We start from the raw sequence: 18,587 nt of genomic DNA, 5'->3' as shown, positions 1-18,587 counted from the left end.
TAAAGACTCAATTTTATGGCCGTAGGAAAAAGGAATTGTAAGAAGAACATCATACCTTGCCCGAAAGGCGATGTAAAAAGGGTGATGGTATATAAATATCTTGGACACAAAGTCACTGCAGGAACACTGTATCAATGCGGCCCTACAGACTAATGAAAGAGCCAAGGTCCTGGCTACTATGGAGCGGTGCTTGCTTTTTCTAAGCGAACAACAGGCTACAGCCTTAATGGAATTCACACTATATATATGCAGAAATTGTCTGCAGCCTTCCTCTATGCTCTGGAAGCATCCTATACAGATTGGTCGGTGTGGGCGGACAAATTCAAAGGACTAATCGGGCAGAAAATGCTGGGCCTTAGTAACTACACGTCGATTGAGGCGATCACACTTGAGTTGGGCTTAATATCACTCCCTACTCTGATCAAAATCAATTGAGCAAAGTTGTATAAAAAGATAAGGTATGCTAGACCGAATACCCTCTTATCAAGTTTTCGCTCAGCATTAGAAGGTGGAATGGGGCTAGCAGTGAACAGTTTCAAGGCTATTAATGAACAGTTTGAGAATTTGTGCTGGACGCCGAGATGCGAATACGGAGAGGATGCTCTGGTAAAATCATTAACTGTGCAGAAAAGTTTGACTGGGTTAAAACGAATGAAAAGGTTGCCAGTCTGAAATCTCTCTACATTTTTGCTCAAATGCCTTTGAGGTATAAAGAACCTCAGGTGTACCTAAAACTCTTGTCCACTTTAAAAACACGACGAATATTTATGAACATTCGATTAAATCGTTTCCATGTTTTAGATATTAGAGGGGCCTGGTCTGGTTTACCTACAAATGAAAATCTTGCAGAATATGCACATAAAAATCAAGTACAATCTGCTGGGCATATTCTTACCAATTGCCCAGGAATAAGATCGAACATATGAGTGGTACCTCTCTCAATATGTTGAAGATATTGAATATATTAAAGGAGAGGCCTTCTGGCTAAGATGCGTGCCGGGGCATGGCAAGACTTTAACCATAACCATTACGCAGATTTGCAAATGTGATAACAAGCTCTTGAGAAAGTTCAAGGAAGATGTAAAACTGAATTGGCCTTTATTTGTAACAACGACTGCTCGATAACTCCTCTGTATTGATTTTGCTCATTAAGCCCCCTGGGTCTAGCCACTTTCCCTTTTTCTTGTTTATGCTTTTTCTTTGCTTAATTGATTTTGCGGTGGACTAAGGATCATAGCTGTTTTTCGATATTCTTTTAACTATTTTATATTTTTCCCCCTCTACCTATGGTAATAGAAATATGCTAATATGATTAATTCTGTGGAAATTTTATATGAATGATTTATGAGTTCTGATATTGTTGTTACTATCTAAAAATGCTATTATATGTAAACGTTTTGTTTTAACTGTATACATTAATAAAAAGAATAAAAAGGAAGTGCTTGCTCTCCCTTTAACAAGGGGCAAGGGGTGGGTTCTGAGACTAGGACCAGCCAGCCAAGAAAATCAAAGGGACATTTTCTTTCTTCAAAAGATCCTGAAAAGATTCATATACCAGGTTTCTCAAATTGCGTGAGGCTAAATGCATGAATAGCTTACCTGAAACTATTAAAAATGCACAAAGGCATTACTTGACTAAATTGTACTTAAATAGAACACTTCTACCCAAATCATGTTGCCCAGAAAACATAACTTGTACTCAGCAAATTTCTTACCTGAAAGGGAGGATTATACTGAGTAACTTCAACGATAATTTCATCAGACATGTTATAGCCTTCATCTTGTACTGTTATCAATGTGTAGTAAGATACACATGGACTGTCACCAGGGTGCCACGCTGCAGCAAGGATCACTAATCCAGAACTTAAATGAAGACAAAAACAATAAGTATAAACATTATATTTCAAACCAATTTCTACTTTTTATAATCGACACATACTTTTCTGGGCATCCCGAAAGACACAAATATCTAAGTTACAGAGGTGCGCTATATAAATCATGCACATCATCTACTGCCCCCATACACACTCAACTCTTCAGAAGCCTTCTCCGCTCTACTCCCTTTTCTCAGGACTCCTTCCAGGTTAATTGAACTTCAATGATAAACCATCTTCTATAGGTCCATCCAGTTGCACACAAATGTATTACTCAACACCTGCATTACAGTATTTCTCTTCACTTTCAAAACGCTCAAACATGCTATTCCTTCCATCGGAGAGTAAACAAGTCAACACATGATGGTATATACAGGGTGTAAAGTTTGCACTTGCCAAAAACTAGTGATAATGAACCTTGGCGAGTAAGAAATGGTGGTTTGGGTCTATTGTAAGGGTGTTGAAGGAAGCCGACACAAAGATGGCATGGTTTTGGTTATAAACATATTTCTCAAATAGAAAAAAACCTATCTGTCCCCATTTCTAAGAGGGGTTTCCCTGTCTCGAGCTAAAACTAAAGGATTTGTCAGAATGTCCGTCAAATCCTACTCCAACCCTCACACTATAAGTAAAGGATAAACTAACAGAAAGTTCCTTCTTCAGGAGAATGGTTCCCTTCTCCTGCTTCTTGAACAGTATCCAAAGAATGTTCTCTTACAACAAATCCCAGGGGTAATGACTCGGTAGCCCTAGTAACAGGTTTCACCCGGTCTTTATGCAATTTTACATCCAGGAGAATAGCTCCCTTCTCCTGGTGTAGAGTTACAGTTTCCAATAAAACCAAGGGGAGGTGACTACCTTCCCCTGGCATCTTTATCAGAGCCCTTCATTCTGTTCTTTCTCACTGTTGGAGCCCCAGACCCTTCTCTGGTTGCTAATGGTATCCTCGTGCCCACTGCGCTGAGGAAGATTCTCTGATGCTCCCATACCCTTCTCTTCTTATGCCCATTCTGCCACTCTTCCAAAATGAGTAATTTGCCAAACACCTTAATCCTCCCTCATACAAACTGTGAACTGCCTAGCCTACAAAAATAACATCGACTCAAACACTGGACATAAACAGGGCTCTTAATCACTGAATTGAGGTCTTTACCCACCCTCTGCCTCACACCCTGTGACAAGTCCCATCATTTCCCCGTTGACAACCACTGTTATAAGAATTTCTCAACTGTGACAGTCACATTTGATGAGCTACCCGGAGATGCTAGGAAGACTGTGGGGGCACTTCCCACCGCCACAAGCAAAGCAAAGAGCGACTCAGAGGTACACAGAAGGAGGAATGCCTAGAGTTTTGCCCCTTGCCAACCTCCTGTATCAAGCAAATTGCATTAGAAAACAAGGGTTACCCTATGACAGAACAATACAGAAAACAACCTATTAGACAACCTTTCGTAGTAAGGAATAGATAGCCCCTTTAGGGAGATAGTTCTTAGGCCTTATTGCTAGCATCCAGATACATCAAGTATCAAGGGCTGTGGTGGGATCAAGAGAAGAGATAAGAGTTTGTTTCAAACAAAAAGGTATAATTCAGTTCAAAATTAAGGATGCATCTGAAGTAAGAAAATAAAGTTAAAGGGGAAGAAAACATTCAAAGAAAAAAATCTTAATCTATTGTAGGATTGAGGTCAGTTATAAGGCCGATACTATTAGCCTTGTTCGGAGAGGAACAGAGCTCCTCAGCTCAGAACATAATGGGGAGAGAAGTAGGAACAGAGGACCTTGCATCAGAACGTAATGGGGAGAAAAGTAACAGGTGTGCCACCTCCGATATGCAAGTATGTATATATGTATGCATACACAGTGTAGTATAACACTCAAGTTCCAGCCTTACCTTTGTTGATATAACCTGGTATTGGCTCTGGATCTCTGACAGACTCAACCAGGGTAGACTGAGGAATCTAGAAAAGCAAGGAAAGGCACGGCTCCTCCACTTGAGAAAAATAAAAGGAGGTGATAACTAGAAGGTTTAGAATTAATCTTAACCTCTGGCATTGCTCTGGGCAACACTCCAGACCATCGTTCTTCGCCTGCCAAGCCATTACAGAAAAGGGAAAGACCATATGCAAATCAGGCTTGGTCCCACCCCCAAAGTGGAAGTCCAGCCCGACCTGCTAGGTCACATCCCTTCTGCACGAGATCAGAAGCATCCCCAGACATGTTTGAATCTTGTTAGGCCTCATCAGTGAGGAGTAGCATGGGTCTCTAGGCCCAGCAGGCATGGGACCCACATCTGGGCATACCCATCGCCCTCATGTTGACTAAAGCAAAACAAAAGAGGTGATGGCTGCAAGGTGAAGACATGGAACCTAGCGATTCAGGCTGGACTGCCCCTTTGGGGGACGGACCAAGCCTGATTTGCAGATGGTCTTTCCCCTTTTATAATGGCTTGGCAGGCAATGAACGATGGTCTGGAGGGTTGCCCAGAGCAATGCCAGAGGTTAATTCTAAACCTTCCAGCCATCACCTCTCTTGTTTTGCTGACAACTCCTCCACTTGGACATGGCACAATGAATGCAGCATTTCTGCAGAGGCAAGGGAACACACTGCACTCCGTGAAGCAGGACACAACCCCGTTGGAGCGATCGCCGAGCAGAGGGCATGCAGCAGAGATAGCATCCACAACGCAGAAGATTTATAGGATTAGCAGGGATCGTACAGGGGGACATACCTGCCCCTCCCCGAATCATCAGCAAGAGAACCTGACTGGAATTGTGAATCCTTTTCTCCAGGGTCGGGTAATCCAGACAGTGTCCCATCAAGAAAGGAGATGGAGCTTAGCCTCCTTTGCCCTGACAGAACAGACACACACAGCCCGGGAAAGAGAAGAGGGGCAAGATACATTGGGGTAATAACACCAATCAATCACAGTCAGATGGGAGAGAGAGAGAATGAACATTAAGAAACAGAAAAGGGTGCATAATCCAGTTGAGGTCAGTTGTGGAGGTGAACCAAGAGTCCAACAGGAGAAAAGCGGCAGAGACCAATTGTGGAGGAGAGTGGTTTTGGCAGAGAGGGGTGGGTTTTGGAGTGAACAAGGTTCTGCAATGTGGGTGTGCATGAATGTGAGATTAAACTGTAGGAAAGAGTAAAGAGTGCATGGGAGAAGTTTGGTACCGAGAGAGTGTTTTTGTAGTTGGAGGTTGGAGTTGTGGCAGGAGGAGAGTAGAGGTAGTCGTGGGAGAAGAGTACTAGTCGTAGTGTAGGGGCAGTCGTAGTAGTTAGAGGAGGAGAGGGTAGGAGTAGCACAGAGAAGTGGAACAGCAGTGTGTAGGTAGTGTAGTGAAGTGGAGTCAGAGGAAAGGAAACATCAATGGGTGGAACCAAGAGATAGAAGGAGTGCAAAATCAAAGGGACAGAAGAGCGGTGGGTGAAGTGAAGTTGACGGTGACACAGTAAGAGTAGTGGGGAAAGGTATAGCTGAGCTTGAGTCAAATAGTGTGTGTGCAACATTCCTGACTCTCCAGAAGACTAGCCCATGTTAGAGTAGGGAAAGTTAGAAAGTCCCAGAGAGCCCGCCTTTAGGGAAGACAATGCAGTTTAAGAATAGAGTTTAGGAAAAAGGTTTGCGGTCAGGGTTAGTATGCACTGAGGGAATCTTTTTAAAGTCACTCAGTGTTTTCAAGCCTGAGGTTTGGGACTGTAAATGCTGGAAAAAGCCAAGTCTTCATTTCTCTTAATGGAATGAGCGTTAAAGGTGTATTAAAGTTCTGGATTTGCAAGACAAAAACAGACAGCATTCTAGCATTAACCCATTCCCAACTAACCCGCCCACCCTCCAGAATAACTCCTTTTGTGCACGGCAGGCAGACAATTGACCACCATGTGTACCGCGCAGATCCAGGTGCCCACTTATTGTAATAGACAAAAGCATAGACCGCATGAAACTCGAAATCCCTATCCTACAGCGTTGATGGCACTACAACAAGTAATACGTTAAGTCTTTCTGCCTGGGGACCAGATTAGCTAGATTTCCTTCACCTTGCTTTCGCATCCTACATTCCCATTCTTGTCACATCAGTATAGCACCACCTTCTTTGCCTCCATACATCAGCCAAGAATTACTAGGGAGAACCAATTTATGGAACAGCAAGCAACATGTTGCTCCCAAGTTATATGTTGGAGATTACTGCTGTAGCGAATATTAGATAGGATCTTAAAACATGTCCAAGATTTAACCTGTGGACCACACTCACTTGAAATTACTCACATCTTGTTTTACACTTGAGGTTCAGGCACACAGATCATGATTGTACTGTTCCTCCCTCATGCGAGTCCCTTACTCTAAAGGTGAACTTGTGGGAAGGGTGCAGGTGGAGAAAATGGAGGCTTTCACAACTCATTTCATTTACATCTGTGGAAAGGTGGGTGGCCTGATTCACAAGGTCTGCGTCTCTCAATACAACTGTGTTTAGAGGGATATGCGTAGCACAACTGGTGCTTGGTAAGAATCCCATATACACTGCCTTAATTATCAGCTACTCAGAGGGGGAAGCTGCACCTCTCCCTTCCCCTACCTGCAGGATTTATCTCACTCGAGTCCCAGCCTCAGATATGTTACTTTATAACACAACCTACTGGGCTTACGGTATGTTTCCTTTGAAATGGCTGACTCACCAAATGGTACAATAACCAGGTCAGTCAAGACAATTCACCAGTAGGTATGAGCTGGTTGAAGGGTACAGTAACTACTTTGTATTAAATAGGAAGGTAAGGTACACTAAATGCATCTGGAGAAGTAAGGTGGTCTGCCCACACGGCCCCATGAGCAATGAGGGACCAAACAAGACCTAAAGGTTACGAAAAGACCACCACAGGACGTTTCACTGACCACTACCCAGAACGGGAGATTGCAGAGATGAGTGGTGAAATCACCAGCCAGTAAAGGTGTGACTTTGTTCTGGATTGGCTAGCTCACCATGCAAGATCTACCACTATGGAAGAATGGGTCTCACATTCAAATGAGTAAGGGGAAATCCAAAAGGTGAGCACAATGAAGATACGAAGACAGTCATTCTAGTGAAGCATCGCATAAGTGAAGTCCTTGGCACAGCAGCAACATTATTTGGAAACACAAAAACCCCTTCAAACCAATATATCCAACTGTCCTGCTGGATCAAGGAGAGAGGCAGAGCTCTATTATAGGGTTTTGCAGCCTACAAAAGATACCGGAACAAAGCTTCCATCGTCTTTTGCAACCCTTATAGCTAATTGTACAGGCACCCATCATTCAAACATTTGGAGAAAATGCGGTTAAGTGATGGTCGACATACACCAACATTGGAGGGCAAACTCAGGAGGAATTACAGAAAGCCATCCCTCTTTAGGCACCTAGACTGAGCTCACTTCAGAAAAAAGTAATTCTGGTGTCCACACAGTCACATCCAAGGGAAACTACAGATGACTAGATGCTGGATTTATCAACAATAGAGACTCCATTTTGAAAGCCCCCGGGAAGGTAAGACTTCCACTGTGCCAAAGTGACTACCGCTTGCGAAGCCATTCTATTAAAGTGCCCTTCCATCAACTACAACCAGCAAAAATGTCAGGGTCAGAATTAGCCAAGGAGAACAGAGTATGAATTCTTAAAGTCTGGACTCAATATGTATTCCAAATCTTCCAGACTGCAGACCAAAAGAAAGCAGTCTAAATTGACATCAATATGACATCAAGGACTGACTTGTCCTTCAAGATCACCAAGAACACTGAGCCAACATTTGCATCCAAGTTATCAGAAACGGACTAATAATTCCCCAAGTGTGAAAATACTGTAACAAATAAGATGAGCCAAGTAATTAGTATCAATGGAGGTCAGGAGGGCAGGCTGCGCTCTAGTTGTTACGGAAACCTACCTGAAGCTGGGAAATTAAAACCGGCACAACAGCTCACAAGGAGCCGCTGGCTGGCAAACACCATCTCTCTCGGTGCAAACCAAGGAACTGTGGGGCTGGAGTACTGTCCGTGGAGCACAGTGGCTTTGCAACAAAGGAAAGGAAAGCAAACTGCAGGCAAACATATGCAGCGAGAATGCCAGAAGCAGAGTTTCTGGCCATTCGTCGGTATTACAAGGCTGCCAGCACTAAACTGAAGCCTGGAGAGACACGGAACAGAGAAGTGGGAGCCGCAAGAGGACGTGAAGCTGGAAAGCAGAAGCGGCTAGAGAAGGCAGAACGCTAGGTCACCACCGGCTTACAGCGGGAGAACCGTCATACGCCAGCAAGAGAAAATCTCAAAGAGGCATAATGTAATGTACAAAAGAAACTGTCAAGTTTGCAAGGGTGCGCAGTACATAGATAAGGAACGTCCTGGGAGAAGAGTATACCATGTGGATTTAGGATGGAACCCAAATAAACACAAGACTATCACACTGACAAAAATGTTGTTAAAGGGACGTTATGGTCAAGTTGGACTAGTAAACACCCATGCACTTCAATGGACAAACGTTCTTACAGGGACATTATGGTTACCGGTAAAAACCGGAAACTCCCAGAAATTCACCAGTTATGGTAAGCTAAACAACCATAACTCGCGCCACCACTGTGCACTGCTTACACTAACACCAATGACATGAAAGAGGACATCACTGATGCCATCACATATCTGGCTCCCTCTTTTTTTGTTCACTGACATATCTAAGCCAGGTGGTTTTCTTCACTGACAGTCAGCAAGTAAACAGTCAAAAGGTACTATATTTGTAGAGCTTACCCTTCGCATATGGGCGTATACTAGTTTCTTTACGGTATAGTTACATCATTTGATACATATACATAGGGTGAAAAGCAAGCCTGAAACACAGCAATTATTTCTGTGCATGAAGATAATCAGTTAGGTTATGAAGACGTTGTGGTAATGGTGCTGCTTTTTTGCTCACTTTACTTTCCCTGTGTATGCTCATATTTGTATGCAGTGTGGTTGTGTGTAGTAGTACAATTATGTAGTAAGTGAGGAATTGTTAGCTACTTATGACATGTTTACAGTATGCAAAACTCTGAAAAGAAAGCATTAATCATTTTACTATCCAAAATGGCAAGATGTTGTATATTGCACCTCTATGGTGCATGCTGCAGACAACGCTTACGCTTCTGCATGAGTAGGTTCATGTAATAGAAAACTCTGTAATGCAATGGTCTTTATACCAATGCATTGCTTAATGAATTATGTATGTCATGATAGTTCTCCCAATGAACTCTGATAGCGTTATGCCAACATTATGACAATCCCTTGTGGAGGCTTTTCATGACAACTAACTGCACATGGGATGTCATCAGTGATGTCATCAATAACATTTGTGATGTCATCTTTCATGTCATGGGTGTTTGTGTTAGCAGTGCACAGTGGTGGCGCGAGTTATGGTTGCTTAGCTTACCATAACTGGCGAATTTCTGGGGGGTTTCAGTTTTACCTGTAACCATAACTTCCCTGTAAGAACGTTTGTCCATTGAAGTGCATAGGTTTTTACTAGTGCAACTTAACCATAACGGCCCTCTAACAACGTTTTTGTTAGTGAATTTCATAGGTTTTTAATAGGGCACTGTAAGGATAACGTTCCTTTATCATAGTTTTTTCAGTGAAGGTGATAGGGTTGTAGTAGCGCAAGTAAACCATAACGTCCCTTTAAGAATGTTTATTTCACAGAATTTCATAGGTTTGCAAGAGAATAGTCTTATTTTGTATAGATATACTGTACAGCATACTAAAGCCGGTTCCTCCATACTAATAGCCACAGTGGGTGCAAACAGTGCGTCTGTTCGCGGACATCGAGTGGCGTCCAACCTGCCGATAAAGGGAGGGGTGGTCGTACAAAGTAGAACCCTGCAGCAAAGACAAAAAAACATATACAAACAGCAGCAAGTGTGGGAACGGTAAGGGAAAATGCAGTAGGTGCACAAAGTCGATACTTTCTAAACAAACAGCGCAAAGGCATAGGGTATGCAGCGTAATGGAACGCACCAACAAGAGTACATCTGCCTTCAACAATCTTACCGCACACGTGCTTCACATTCCAACAAAGCATGAAGAGGTAGACTTAGGGACGCCAGCTACGGAGAGCAGAACGTAAGTGCAACGTACCAAGTACACTTAAGTTTGTGTTGTAAGTGCACAGGTCCTGTAGTGTACAATAGTAAGAACTCCATGTTTTCTTTTTGTGCGCAGCAATCGCTACCATCCTAGAATGTGTGGAAGATAATTTTCCGCATGAATAAATTAATCAGGACGATAACCTCATTGGTAGGCACCACAGTGTCAAAAGGGAAGGAATTACTGCAAGTGGAAGCACCCTAGAATGGCTGGAGGAGATTTTGCCACATGAAGAAATGAGTGACCATAGTAACCCCATAGATAGTGAATGGAGTATGAAAAGTAACACAATTACAATATATTGCTTCATGTATACTAAATTCATTTGTTTTTCTTTAAAATAACATACGGGAATACAAAGGAGTATACCAAATGCAGCACCTCCTCCACAGCAACATACGCCCACAGAAACCAAGGCAAATGCTGTAAATATGAAAGTAGACCGCCTGGACGCCAAAACGGATGAATTGCTGAACAAATTTGCCACCTTGCATAATTTTGTACAATACCATATTATGGAGAAAATCAAATACCACTGCCCATCTGCACATGCCCCTGTTCCCCATTTCCCAGCCTCCATCCATGCAAATTGCATGTCCTGAGAGGCCTTTCGATGAGACCTCAATCCCTTCCTCCCCTCACCATCAACTTGTAGAAATGCCGAAATCTCCAGTATATTTATCCATTTGTGGTCCCCCTTCCATTTCCAAATAGTGGCTATGAATGTGTGCAAATAAAGGGTAATATGTAAAGTGTTACTGAATTTATATGTCCCTTTTCCTTTCTTGTAACAAGCCCATTAAAACTCTGAAAGGCACAGCACTACACGATTTGCCAACAGTACCACCAAATAAATTAAAATGAGCGCATACTACAGCAACTACAAAAAGCACAGAAAAAAGGAGCAAAGACGACAAGACATACCCAACTATGCACACAAAAAATAGTGCCTCTCCAAACACACCACATTACCTTCCATCAAAGTACTCCGACACAAAGGAACTGGTCCAATCAAATGGTCTAATACAACAGGTGGTAACTGCTATGCAAATGTCACAATAAATGTTGTAGTCCAAATGCCAGCAATTGCACCAAGCATTTATTTAAATGGAGCAGACCAGTTGTGTTTACAAATGCTGACATTTACAGTGTCTCAGGTGCAAGGCAAGAATTGGACTACTGTGCTGGAATGGTGAACTGCACGTTAAACCGACAAGATCCACAGGAATTTGTAATGTACTCACTACAAATACTGGCAAGCAAAAACACTCATAAATTAAGTCTTTCACATTTCCTACATGTGGAAACATAAATGCAGTCTCTGCAACCATGGCATTAAGGAGCAAGTCCCCAACAAATGCTTTGTGTATGTACCAATACGCAACTGTGACTCCATTCCATTTCAGCAACTAGTGCACAATGCAAACTATATCATATTGTGTACATCGTGCAATTCTGATAATCAGTTGACGGTACGTATACTCTCACATAGTCAATATGTAATTGTAATGCTCTTATGATACAATGGCGATGGAGCCAAAAACAACAGCAAACGTACAGCCGTCACACATGGCCAGGTATCACTTGGCAAGAAAACCTTCACAACAGTAGACATAATTTGTATTTATTTTATTTGTATAGCGCAAGCCAGGCCCGGAGGCTACCGGGCGCATATCTTCAAACAGTGGTTACATAGCGGTATGACATTACAAAGAACATTTGAATTAAGCAGTGGAGTACGATCACAATACAGGTCAGGCAGGCAATACAAAGTAATCACGTTTTCAGAGTGTCAATTGGTTGTCTGAGGTGACTAGCCAAAGTTTGGCTTTGTGTTTCAATAAGTTCAGGGAGGGCAAGTTTCTGATAGTAAGAGGCGCAGAGTTCCACAGTTTGGCTGCCAGAACTGGGAAGCTAACCCCTGTGGCTGTTTGGAGCTTGTATCTAGGGATCAGTAGGCTCTGGCTAATGGCAGACCTTAGTGACCCAGGTGGAATATATTGAGTGAACCGTGAGGATAGATAAATAGGTGCCAGGTTATTCATGCATTTATAAGTCAAGGCAAGAGATTTAAGTGAAATCCTTTGGGAGATTGACAACCAATGAAGGTTCGTCCAAGTTTCAGAGATGTGAGCTGATCTAGGGATATTGAGGACTGCTCTGATGGCATTATTTTGTATGATCTGGAGTTTGTCAAGGTTACATTGGTTGGTGCCTTGGTACAGTGCGTTACAGTAGTCAAGTTTGGACATGACCAAAGTCCTGGCAAGGGTTATGCAGTTTTGAGTAGAGAGGAAAGGGCGACATGCTGTGATCAACTTGCATGTGTAGACAGAGGCGGCTGCAACTGCATTCGTTTGTCTGTGGAGGGAGAGAGTGGAATCAAGGTACATTCCGAGGGTTTTAGTATCTTTGGAGACTTTTATGGAGTTTCCATCGATGTTGAAGGAGCTGAACATGGGGTTCAACTTGTTGAGTCTTTGCTGTGTACCTAGGATGAGGAGCTCTGTCTTGTCGTCATTAAGACAGAGCTCATGTTGTGCCATCCAGGCTTGAATGACAAGGTAGATGTAATTTAAAGATTTCAAGTCTACCGTGTAATCACCCGTAAGGGGGATGAGTATCTGGGTGTCATCTGCATAATTAGTGTAGTTGACACCCAGATAGTCAAGCACATCAAACAGGGGTTTATTGAAGAAATTGTAGAGGATAGGGGATACGCACGATCCTTGAGGGACCCCCGCAAGGGACTGGCGCAGGATCGGCTGAGGAAGTTGGGGAGAATACTCTCATATGTCTGTTGTCCAGGAATGATTTAATTCAATTAGTGGCATCGTCAGAGAAGTGGGCTGCAGTTTTCAGATGACAGAGGATTTGGCGGTTGACCAAGTCGAAGGCAGCTGATAAGTCTAATAATAGTAGCAGGGCTAGTTTACCTGTCTTTTGGATCCTCAATTTAGGTTTTTAGGTCTAAAAGGGCTGTCTCCGTACCATGCTTAGGTCTGAAGCCGGATTGTCTAGTGCCTAGAAGATTGTTGGTTTCCAGATAGTTCTGTATATGTAGGTACGCTGCTCTGTCTAAGATTTTTAGGAGAAACGGGACAGTGGTGATGGGCCTATATAGTTGGTTGGGACCTCAGGATCTAGGGTTGTTTTTTTAGAAGAGGGATGACCCAAGCATCCTTCAAATTGTTAGGGACCACTCCCGATTGAAATGAGGAGTTGATGAAGGTTGTTATGAACAGAGCAAGGTCGTGGGCCGATTCCTTAATGATCGGAGCTGGACAGGAATCCCCTTGGCAATTGGAGGGTTTTAAATTACAAAAGATTTTTTTCAACCTCAAGGGTGGTGAGTGGTGTGAAGCTGAAAGGCAAAGGAGAGTCTAAGGTAGTTGTTTTAGGTGGCAAGGTTTTACTTACGAGGGGAGTGTGGAGAGAGTTTGTTTAGCGTTCATTTTAGAGTTTTGAATAATTCTTTTGTGTTGGATTCTGCTTGTGTAATGCATAGGTTATACATCTCTTTTTTGGCTTGAAGGATGGCTTCCTTATAGTTAAGTGAGGTGATCAGGAGGGAAGCTTGGTTAGTTGTACTAGGATGACTTTTCCAAAGAACTTCGGCCTTACGCTTTTCTTTGCGCAGAACGTTAAGCTGCAGAGTGAACCAAGAGTTCAGGTGGGAATGTTGTTTGGCTTTGCGAATTTTTAGCGGGGGCTATGATCTCAATGGCTTTGAGCAGAGTGCTGTTGTAGGCGTCTAAGACGGTAGGGTCCTTGTGCTGCGCGACAGAAGTGTTTAAGATGGGAAGGATGAGAGGAAGCAATTTCTCCCTGGTAATATCCTTTTTATTTCTAGTGGGTATAGCAGGGGCTATAGTAGGTATGGGCTGAGGGTTAGTGGCTGGCACGAGGAAGGTAATGACGGGATGGTCAGACCAGGCACAAGCAGTGTTGGAGCCGACAGTGGTGTTGCAATTGAAGTCTGCTAACCAGTCGAGCGTTCTGCCCTTGTTGTGGGTAGGATCGTGAATGCGCTGCTGGAAACCTAGGTTGGTGAGGGTGGTGGCAACTTCAGTGGCCATATGGTCCTTAGGATCGGAGAGGCCAAGGTTGAGATCACCTAATAGCAGTACCTGTGAGTTAGGCTTCGTGTTGGCGGACAATGTAGCTGTAACCTTATCAGTGAATGATCCAAGTGGTCCTGGAGGTCTATATATGAGGTGGAGTGTTGCTGTGTTAGTAGGTGAGAGGGATAGTTTCACTGATAGGGATTCTGCAGAGCTGAATTGGGCATTGGTTGTAGTTCTCATGGTGATCTTGTCACTGTGTATGAAAGCGACGACTCCTCCTTTAGACAAGTTGGATTGTCGGTCATTTCTAATAATGGCGTAGCCCTTAGGTAAGGATAGGGCGAGAAGTGGGCCCGAGGCATCATGTAACCAAGTTTCCGTAATTGCTAGGAAGTCAAGGTTTTGGACAGTGATTAGGTCTGAGATGTCAAGGGCGTGAGCCGTGAGTGATCTGGCATTGATGAGGGCTCCCTTGAGTGATGAGATAGTTGTGGTGGAAGGGGAGGGGTTAGGTGGCGATTGTGAGATGGGCTGTAAAAGGGCGGTATGGCTGCGCTGAATGCAGGGTAGTCGGGGCAGTCTAGATCTAAGTCTGGAGTTCCTGGTTTGTATTGTGCATGGGAGGTTTGGTGTAGGTTTAGTGGCAAAGTGCTTAAGCCACAGAGCTGGTCATTGAGGTAAGGATTAGTGGGGAGGTCAGTGCAGTGGAGCATGGTAGAGGCATGGTTGGAGTGGAAATCGTAAGTGTGGTGTGTCTTAGAAATGCTGGCGGGCGGGGGGAGTGCCTACAGTAAAGGATAAGAATCCTAAAATGGTTATGTGGTAGAGGCTGGCACGGGGCAGTGACCGCATGTCGTGGCATGATAGTTCACGTGATAGGTATGGTATGGTGCCAAAGTGCGGGATTACAATTAAGGAGAACAATGGCAGGTTAAATAAGTCCAACAGAGTGGAGCTACATGTGCAGGATAGCAAACACGTTAGTATCACGATTTAGCAACAGGCTAAATACCGCCATCAGGGCAGGCTAGATGCAACTTTCAAGGCAGGCTAAGTACAGCTAACAGGGCAGGCTAGATGCAGCGGTCAAGAAAGTCTGAAGGCAACTATCAAGGCAGGCTAGATGCAACTTACAAAAGTGCAGTGTACATTTAAATAGCTAAATATAGCTATCAAGGCAGGCTAAATGCAGCTTGAAAATACGGTGTAGTGGCAGGCTAAATGCGACTATCAAGGCAGGATGAATACAGCTAGCAAGGCAGGCTAAATGCAACTTTCACAAATGTAATGTACATTCAAATAACTAAATGCCGCTGTCCAGTGTGGAGTAGTAACAAATGAAAGCATATACTTGTGCAGCTGTGGGGCCATATAGTAGGTGTCTCTGATAAATGGTAATGCAGCAGGTGGCTTGACTTGGGAACAGTTATCAAGTGTTATTGTCAGAGGACAGCTGTTATCACAATTAGGAGTAACAGGTAATCAGTGTTCACACGAAAGTTACCTCTGTGTGATGAAGTATGGCGCCGGAGCATCAGTGAAGTATGGTGTGCTGCGCCGGACAGCGCGCTCACGCTGGGCTTAGTGGGCATGCGGGAGGCCAGGGGGTCTGGCGATGGCAGAAGCGGCAAGAAGCCGGCTATGCCTGCCGGCAGCCAATCCGGCTAAAGAAGGTACAGGCAGCCAATGAGGAGGTGGGTGGGTGCTGTTGTGGGCCTGGCTAGGCTGGGGAGGCCTCCAGATTCCATCGGGCGGCCATCTTTAAGTAACTAGGTACCTCGTGTACCTTAATGGCGTGCACAACGATCCGGGGCATCAGAGTCAGCTGTGATGGGCATCCGCAAGGGATATTCATCCATCCGCAATTTACCACAGAGGCGCCACAACTAGTGGAGGGCACTGTACCGCATACATTACAAAGTAATTGTCATGGTGGGAATGTAATGATACTTCCATCATTCCAAAGCAGAATACCTGGAAATCGTGCCTACTTAATAGTCTTCAAGGCAAAATGTAGTCATTGATGTACAAAACGTCTATACCTTACTCCCCAACAGGAACCAATACTCTTGTGAAAAGGCACAAATAAAGAATTACCTTCCACACTGTCGCCCTACAGCAAGTTACCATACAGCAACCATTCAAGAAATGCATTAAACTGTGTGTTGGATAATTTTATCCCCAGTGAACCCAATGAGTACACTCAGACAAACAATACGTGTACACAAATGACAGCAGCACTATTTTCCACGATACTCAAGTATGAGGGTTCAAAACTATCCTCAGTTACCTCTGAAACCAAGTACGCAAATGAGTCACCGCCTCTCTAACAATATGCATACAAATGTTATACATATGAAAATATCACTACATAAATCCATAGTGCTACACCACCACTTCAGAATGTACACAGATGTGAAAGTAGCAACATGAATGCACAAGCTTGCAAACCTACCCTACAGGAATGGGACACTGTAAACAGGTAGAATACGCCACCTGGTATGTACCTTACACCATAATAGTACAATGTTATTTGCAGCATTACAACAACCCAACTCAACCTTCACCAACCACTGTGCTACAAACACTTCCCAAGTATGAGCAGTTACAGTACGCCAACAGGTACCAAACTACCGTCACAATTCTGCAGAAGCACAGTACAATGGCACAATACTTGCAAAAATGTAACGCTTACCTCTGGTGCCCTGCAGGAGTGCCTGGTCTGGACTGTTCTAATGCGTTGCCCCCCTCACTCGGGTTAACTCTGCACTGAAGAATACCCCAGCCACTCTCCTCCCCAGCGGTCTGCCGGTGGCTTAACCTCCAGAGGACAGTGAGGCTGGGAGGGACCTGGATCATCTTGGTTCCTGCAGAAATGGTCTTCGGGGGGTCGGGATAACCTAAAGGTAAGTATGTATTTAGTATTGGTTTCTTTTGTTTTCTCTCCCTCCTCCCGTCTCTCCCATTCACTGACGTAGCTGGCTGGCAGGCACGTTGCAGCATTGGTTCACCGTAACGAACTGAGGACTGAAGCCCAAGATTAGGTGGTAGCTATCCGACTCCAATTAATTCACTGAAGACTAGTGGTCCGACCAGCTGCAACGCACTGGATACGGATGATGAGCAGGTTAGTTCTAGTGTGGACTTATTCTAGATCTTGGCCGCTTCTCAATGTGAAACATAGCTTTTATGTACAATGTCTTTGTTGATGCTTTCAATATTAATAGTCTCTTTATTTCGGCACTTCTAGGCGAAACACCGGCGAAACACCGGCAAGCTGTTTGGACTCAGAGCGGAGGCTGGAACTTGTATGCAAGTGAGTTTCTAGTTAAACCGGGTACGGGAACTATGTGGTATTTTAGTCTCTTACTATTGTTTTTTTCTGATATCAGGTTCACAGAAGCTGTGATTACTGTGGAGGGCAGGCGAAAGACCAGACACACCAGGTTCCCAGGATGGGATGCCACAAGCCTACCGAGGTGAAGGTATGGAGCAGGACCAAACTCGAAGCAGTAGCCCACTGGGGCAAGTAGTTCTTCCATTGCGGGTGAGAATGCTTCAAACTTGCGTAGGTGCCGATCGCACATGCAAAATAAACAGGAGCAGTAAGGGTAACACTGCTAGGTTAGGAAGCAGACAAAACGGTAAGGGCAGAGTGTGGTCCGGGCTGTTTTGGGGTAGGCACCAATGAATTTAGGGTGAGACCTTTTGGGGCCTTTTAACCGAATATGTTTGGTGGAGAGCCATACTTGGATGCCGACTTCATAAACTGGGGCATTTCTTCTTTTGTTATCAGCAAAATGTTGAGTAGCTTTGGCATCCTGCACGGTTCTGGTGGCTTTGCGTAAAGTTTCTGTGATACTACGATGCAGAGATGTTGCAGCTGCCATTTCCAAAGCGGTAGTGGGATCAAGAGCTGTGGTACGTGGATCCCTTCCATGTAAAAAGTGGAAGAGTGAAAAAGCTGTGGCACTGTGAATACTGTTGTTGTATGCATATTCCACTGCCCACAGCAGATTAACCCAACTGTCAACCTGGGTAAACATGCAACGCAGGTATTGCTGAAGCGTTTGGTTAGTTCTCTCCATCTCACCATCGGTTTGTGGGTGATGGCTGGTGGATAGTCCGATTTCAATTTGAGCCTTATCACAACAACTCCTCCAACTATTGGATATGAATTTACTCTGAGTCCGAGATGCTTACGGATTGAAAGCCATGTAATCGTACAATGTTTGTTAGGAAAACTTGAACAACAGTCCTTGCATTTGGTAAGCCTTTCAATGCGATGAAATGCGCCATCTTGTTTAGGAGGTCTACTACTACCAGGATGGTGGTGTACCTGTTTGAAGCAGGTGAATCAGTAATAAAGTCCAGTGATATTGTATGCCATGGAGCAGGTGGTATGGACAATGGTCTAAGTAATCCCGACGGTTTAGTTTTAGAAGTCTTGTTACGAGTACACACATCACAAGTCTTTACATATTGGATGACGCTCTTTCGCCAGTTAGGC

General features: G+C 44.0%; 1 protein-coding gene across 2 annotated transcripts in view; it reads right to left on the bottom strand.

Annotated features, from left to right (window-relative positions):
* Positions 1-18,587, bottom strand: part of NUP133 (nucleoporin 133) — a 1,444,728-nt gene that overhangs the window by 1,202,113 nt on the left and 224,028 nt on the right. For both annotated transcript variants that reach the window (XM_069606929.1, XM_069606930.1), the window contains one exon: positions 1,716-1,863. In XM_069606929.1, coding sequence (XP_069463030.1) covers positions 1,716-1,863 — 148 coding nt within the window. The remainder of the gene's footprint in view (positions 1-1,715; positions 1,864-18,587) is intronic.

This window comes from Ambystoma mexicanum, chromosome 4p (genome assembly GCF_040938575.1).
Source record: "Ambystoma mexicanum isolate Mex_15411 chromosome 4p, UKY_AmexF1_1, whole genome shotgun sequence".
In the NCBI taxonomy this organism is placed as follows: Eukaryota; Metazoa; Chordata; class Amphibia; order Caudata; family Ambystomatidae; genus Ambystoma; species Ambystoma mexicanum.
The sequence above is the reverse complement of the archived record's forward strand: the minus strand, read 5'-3'. Positions and strand labels throughout refer to the sequence as shown.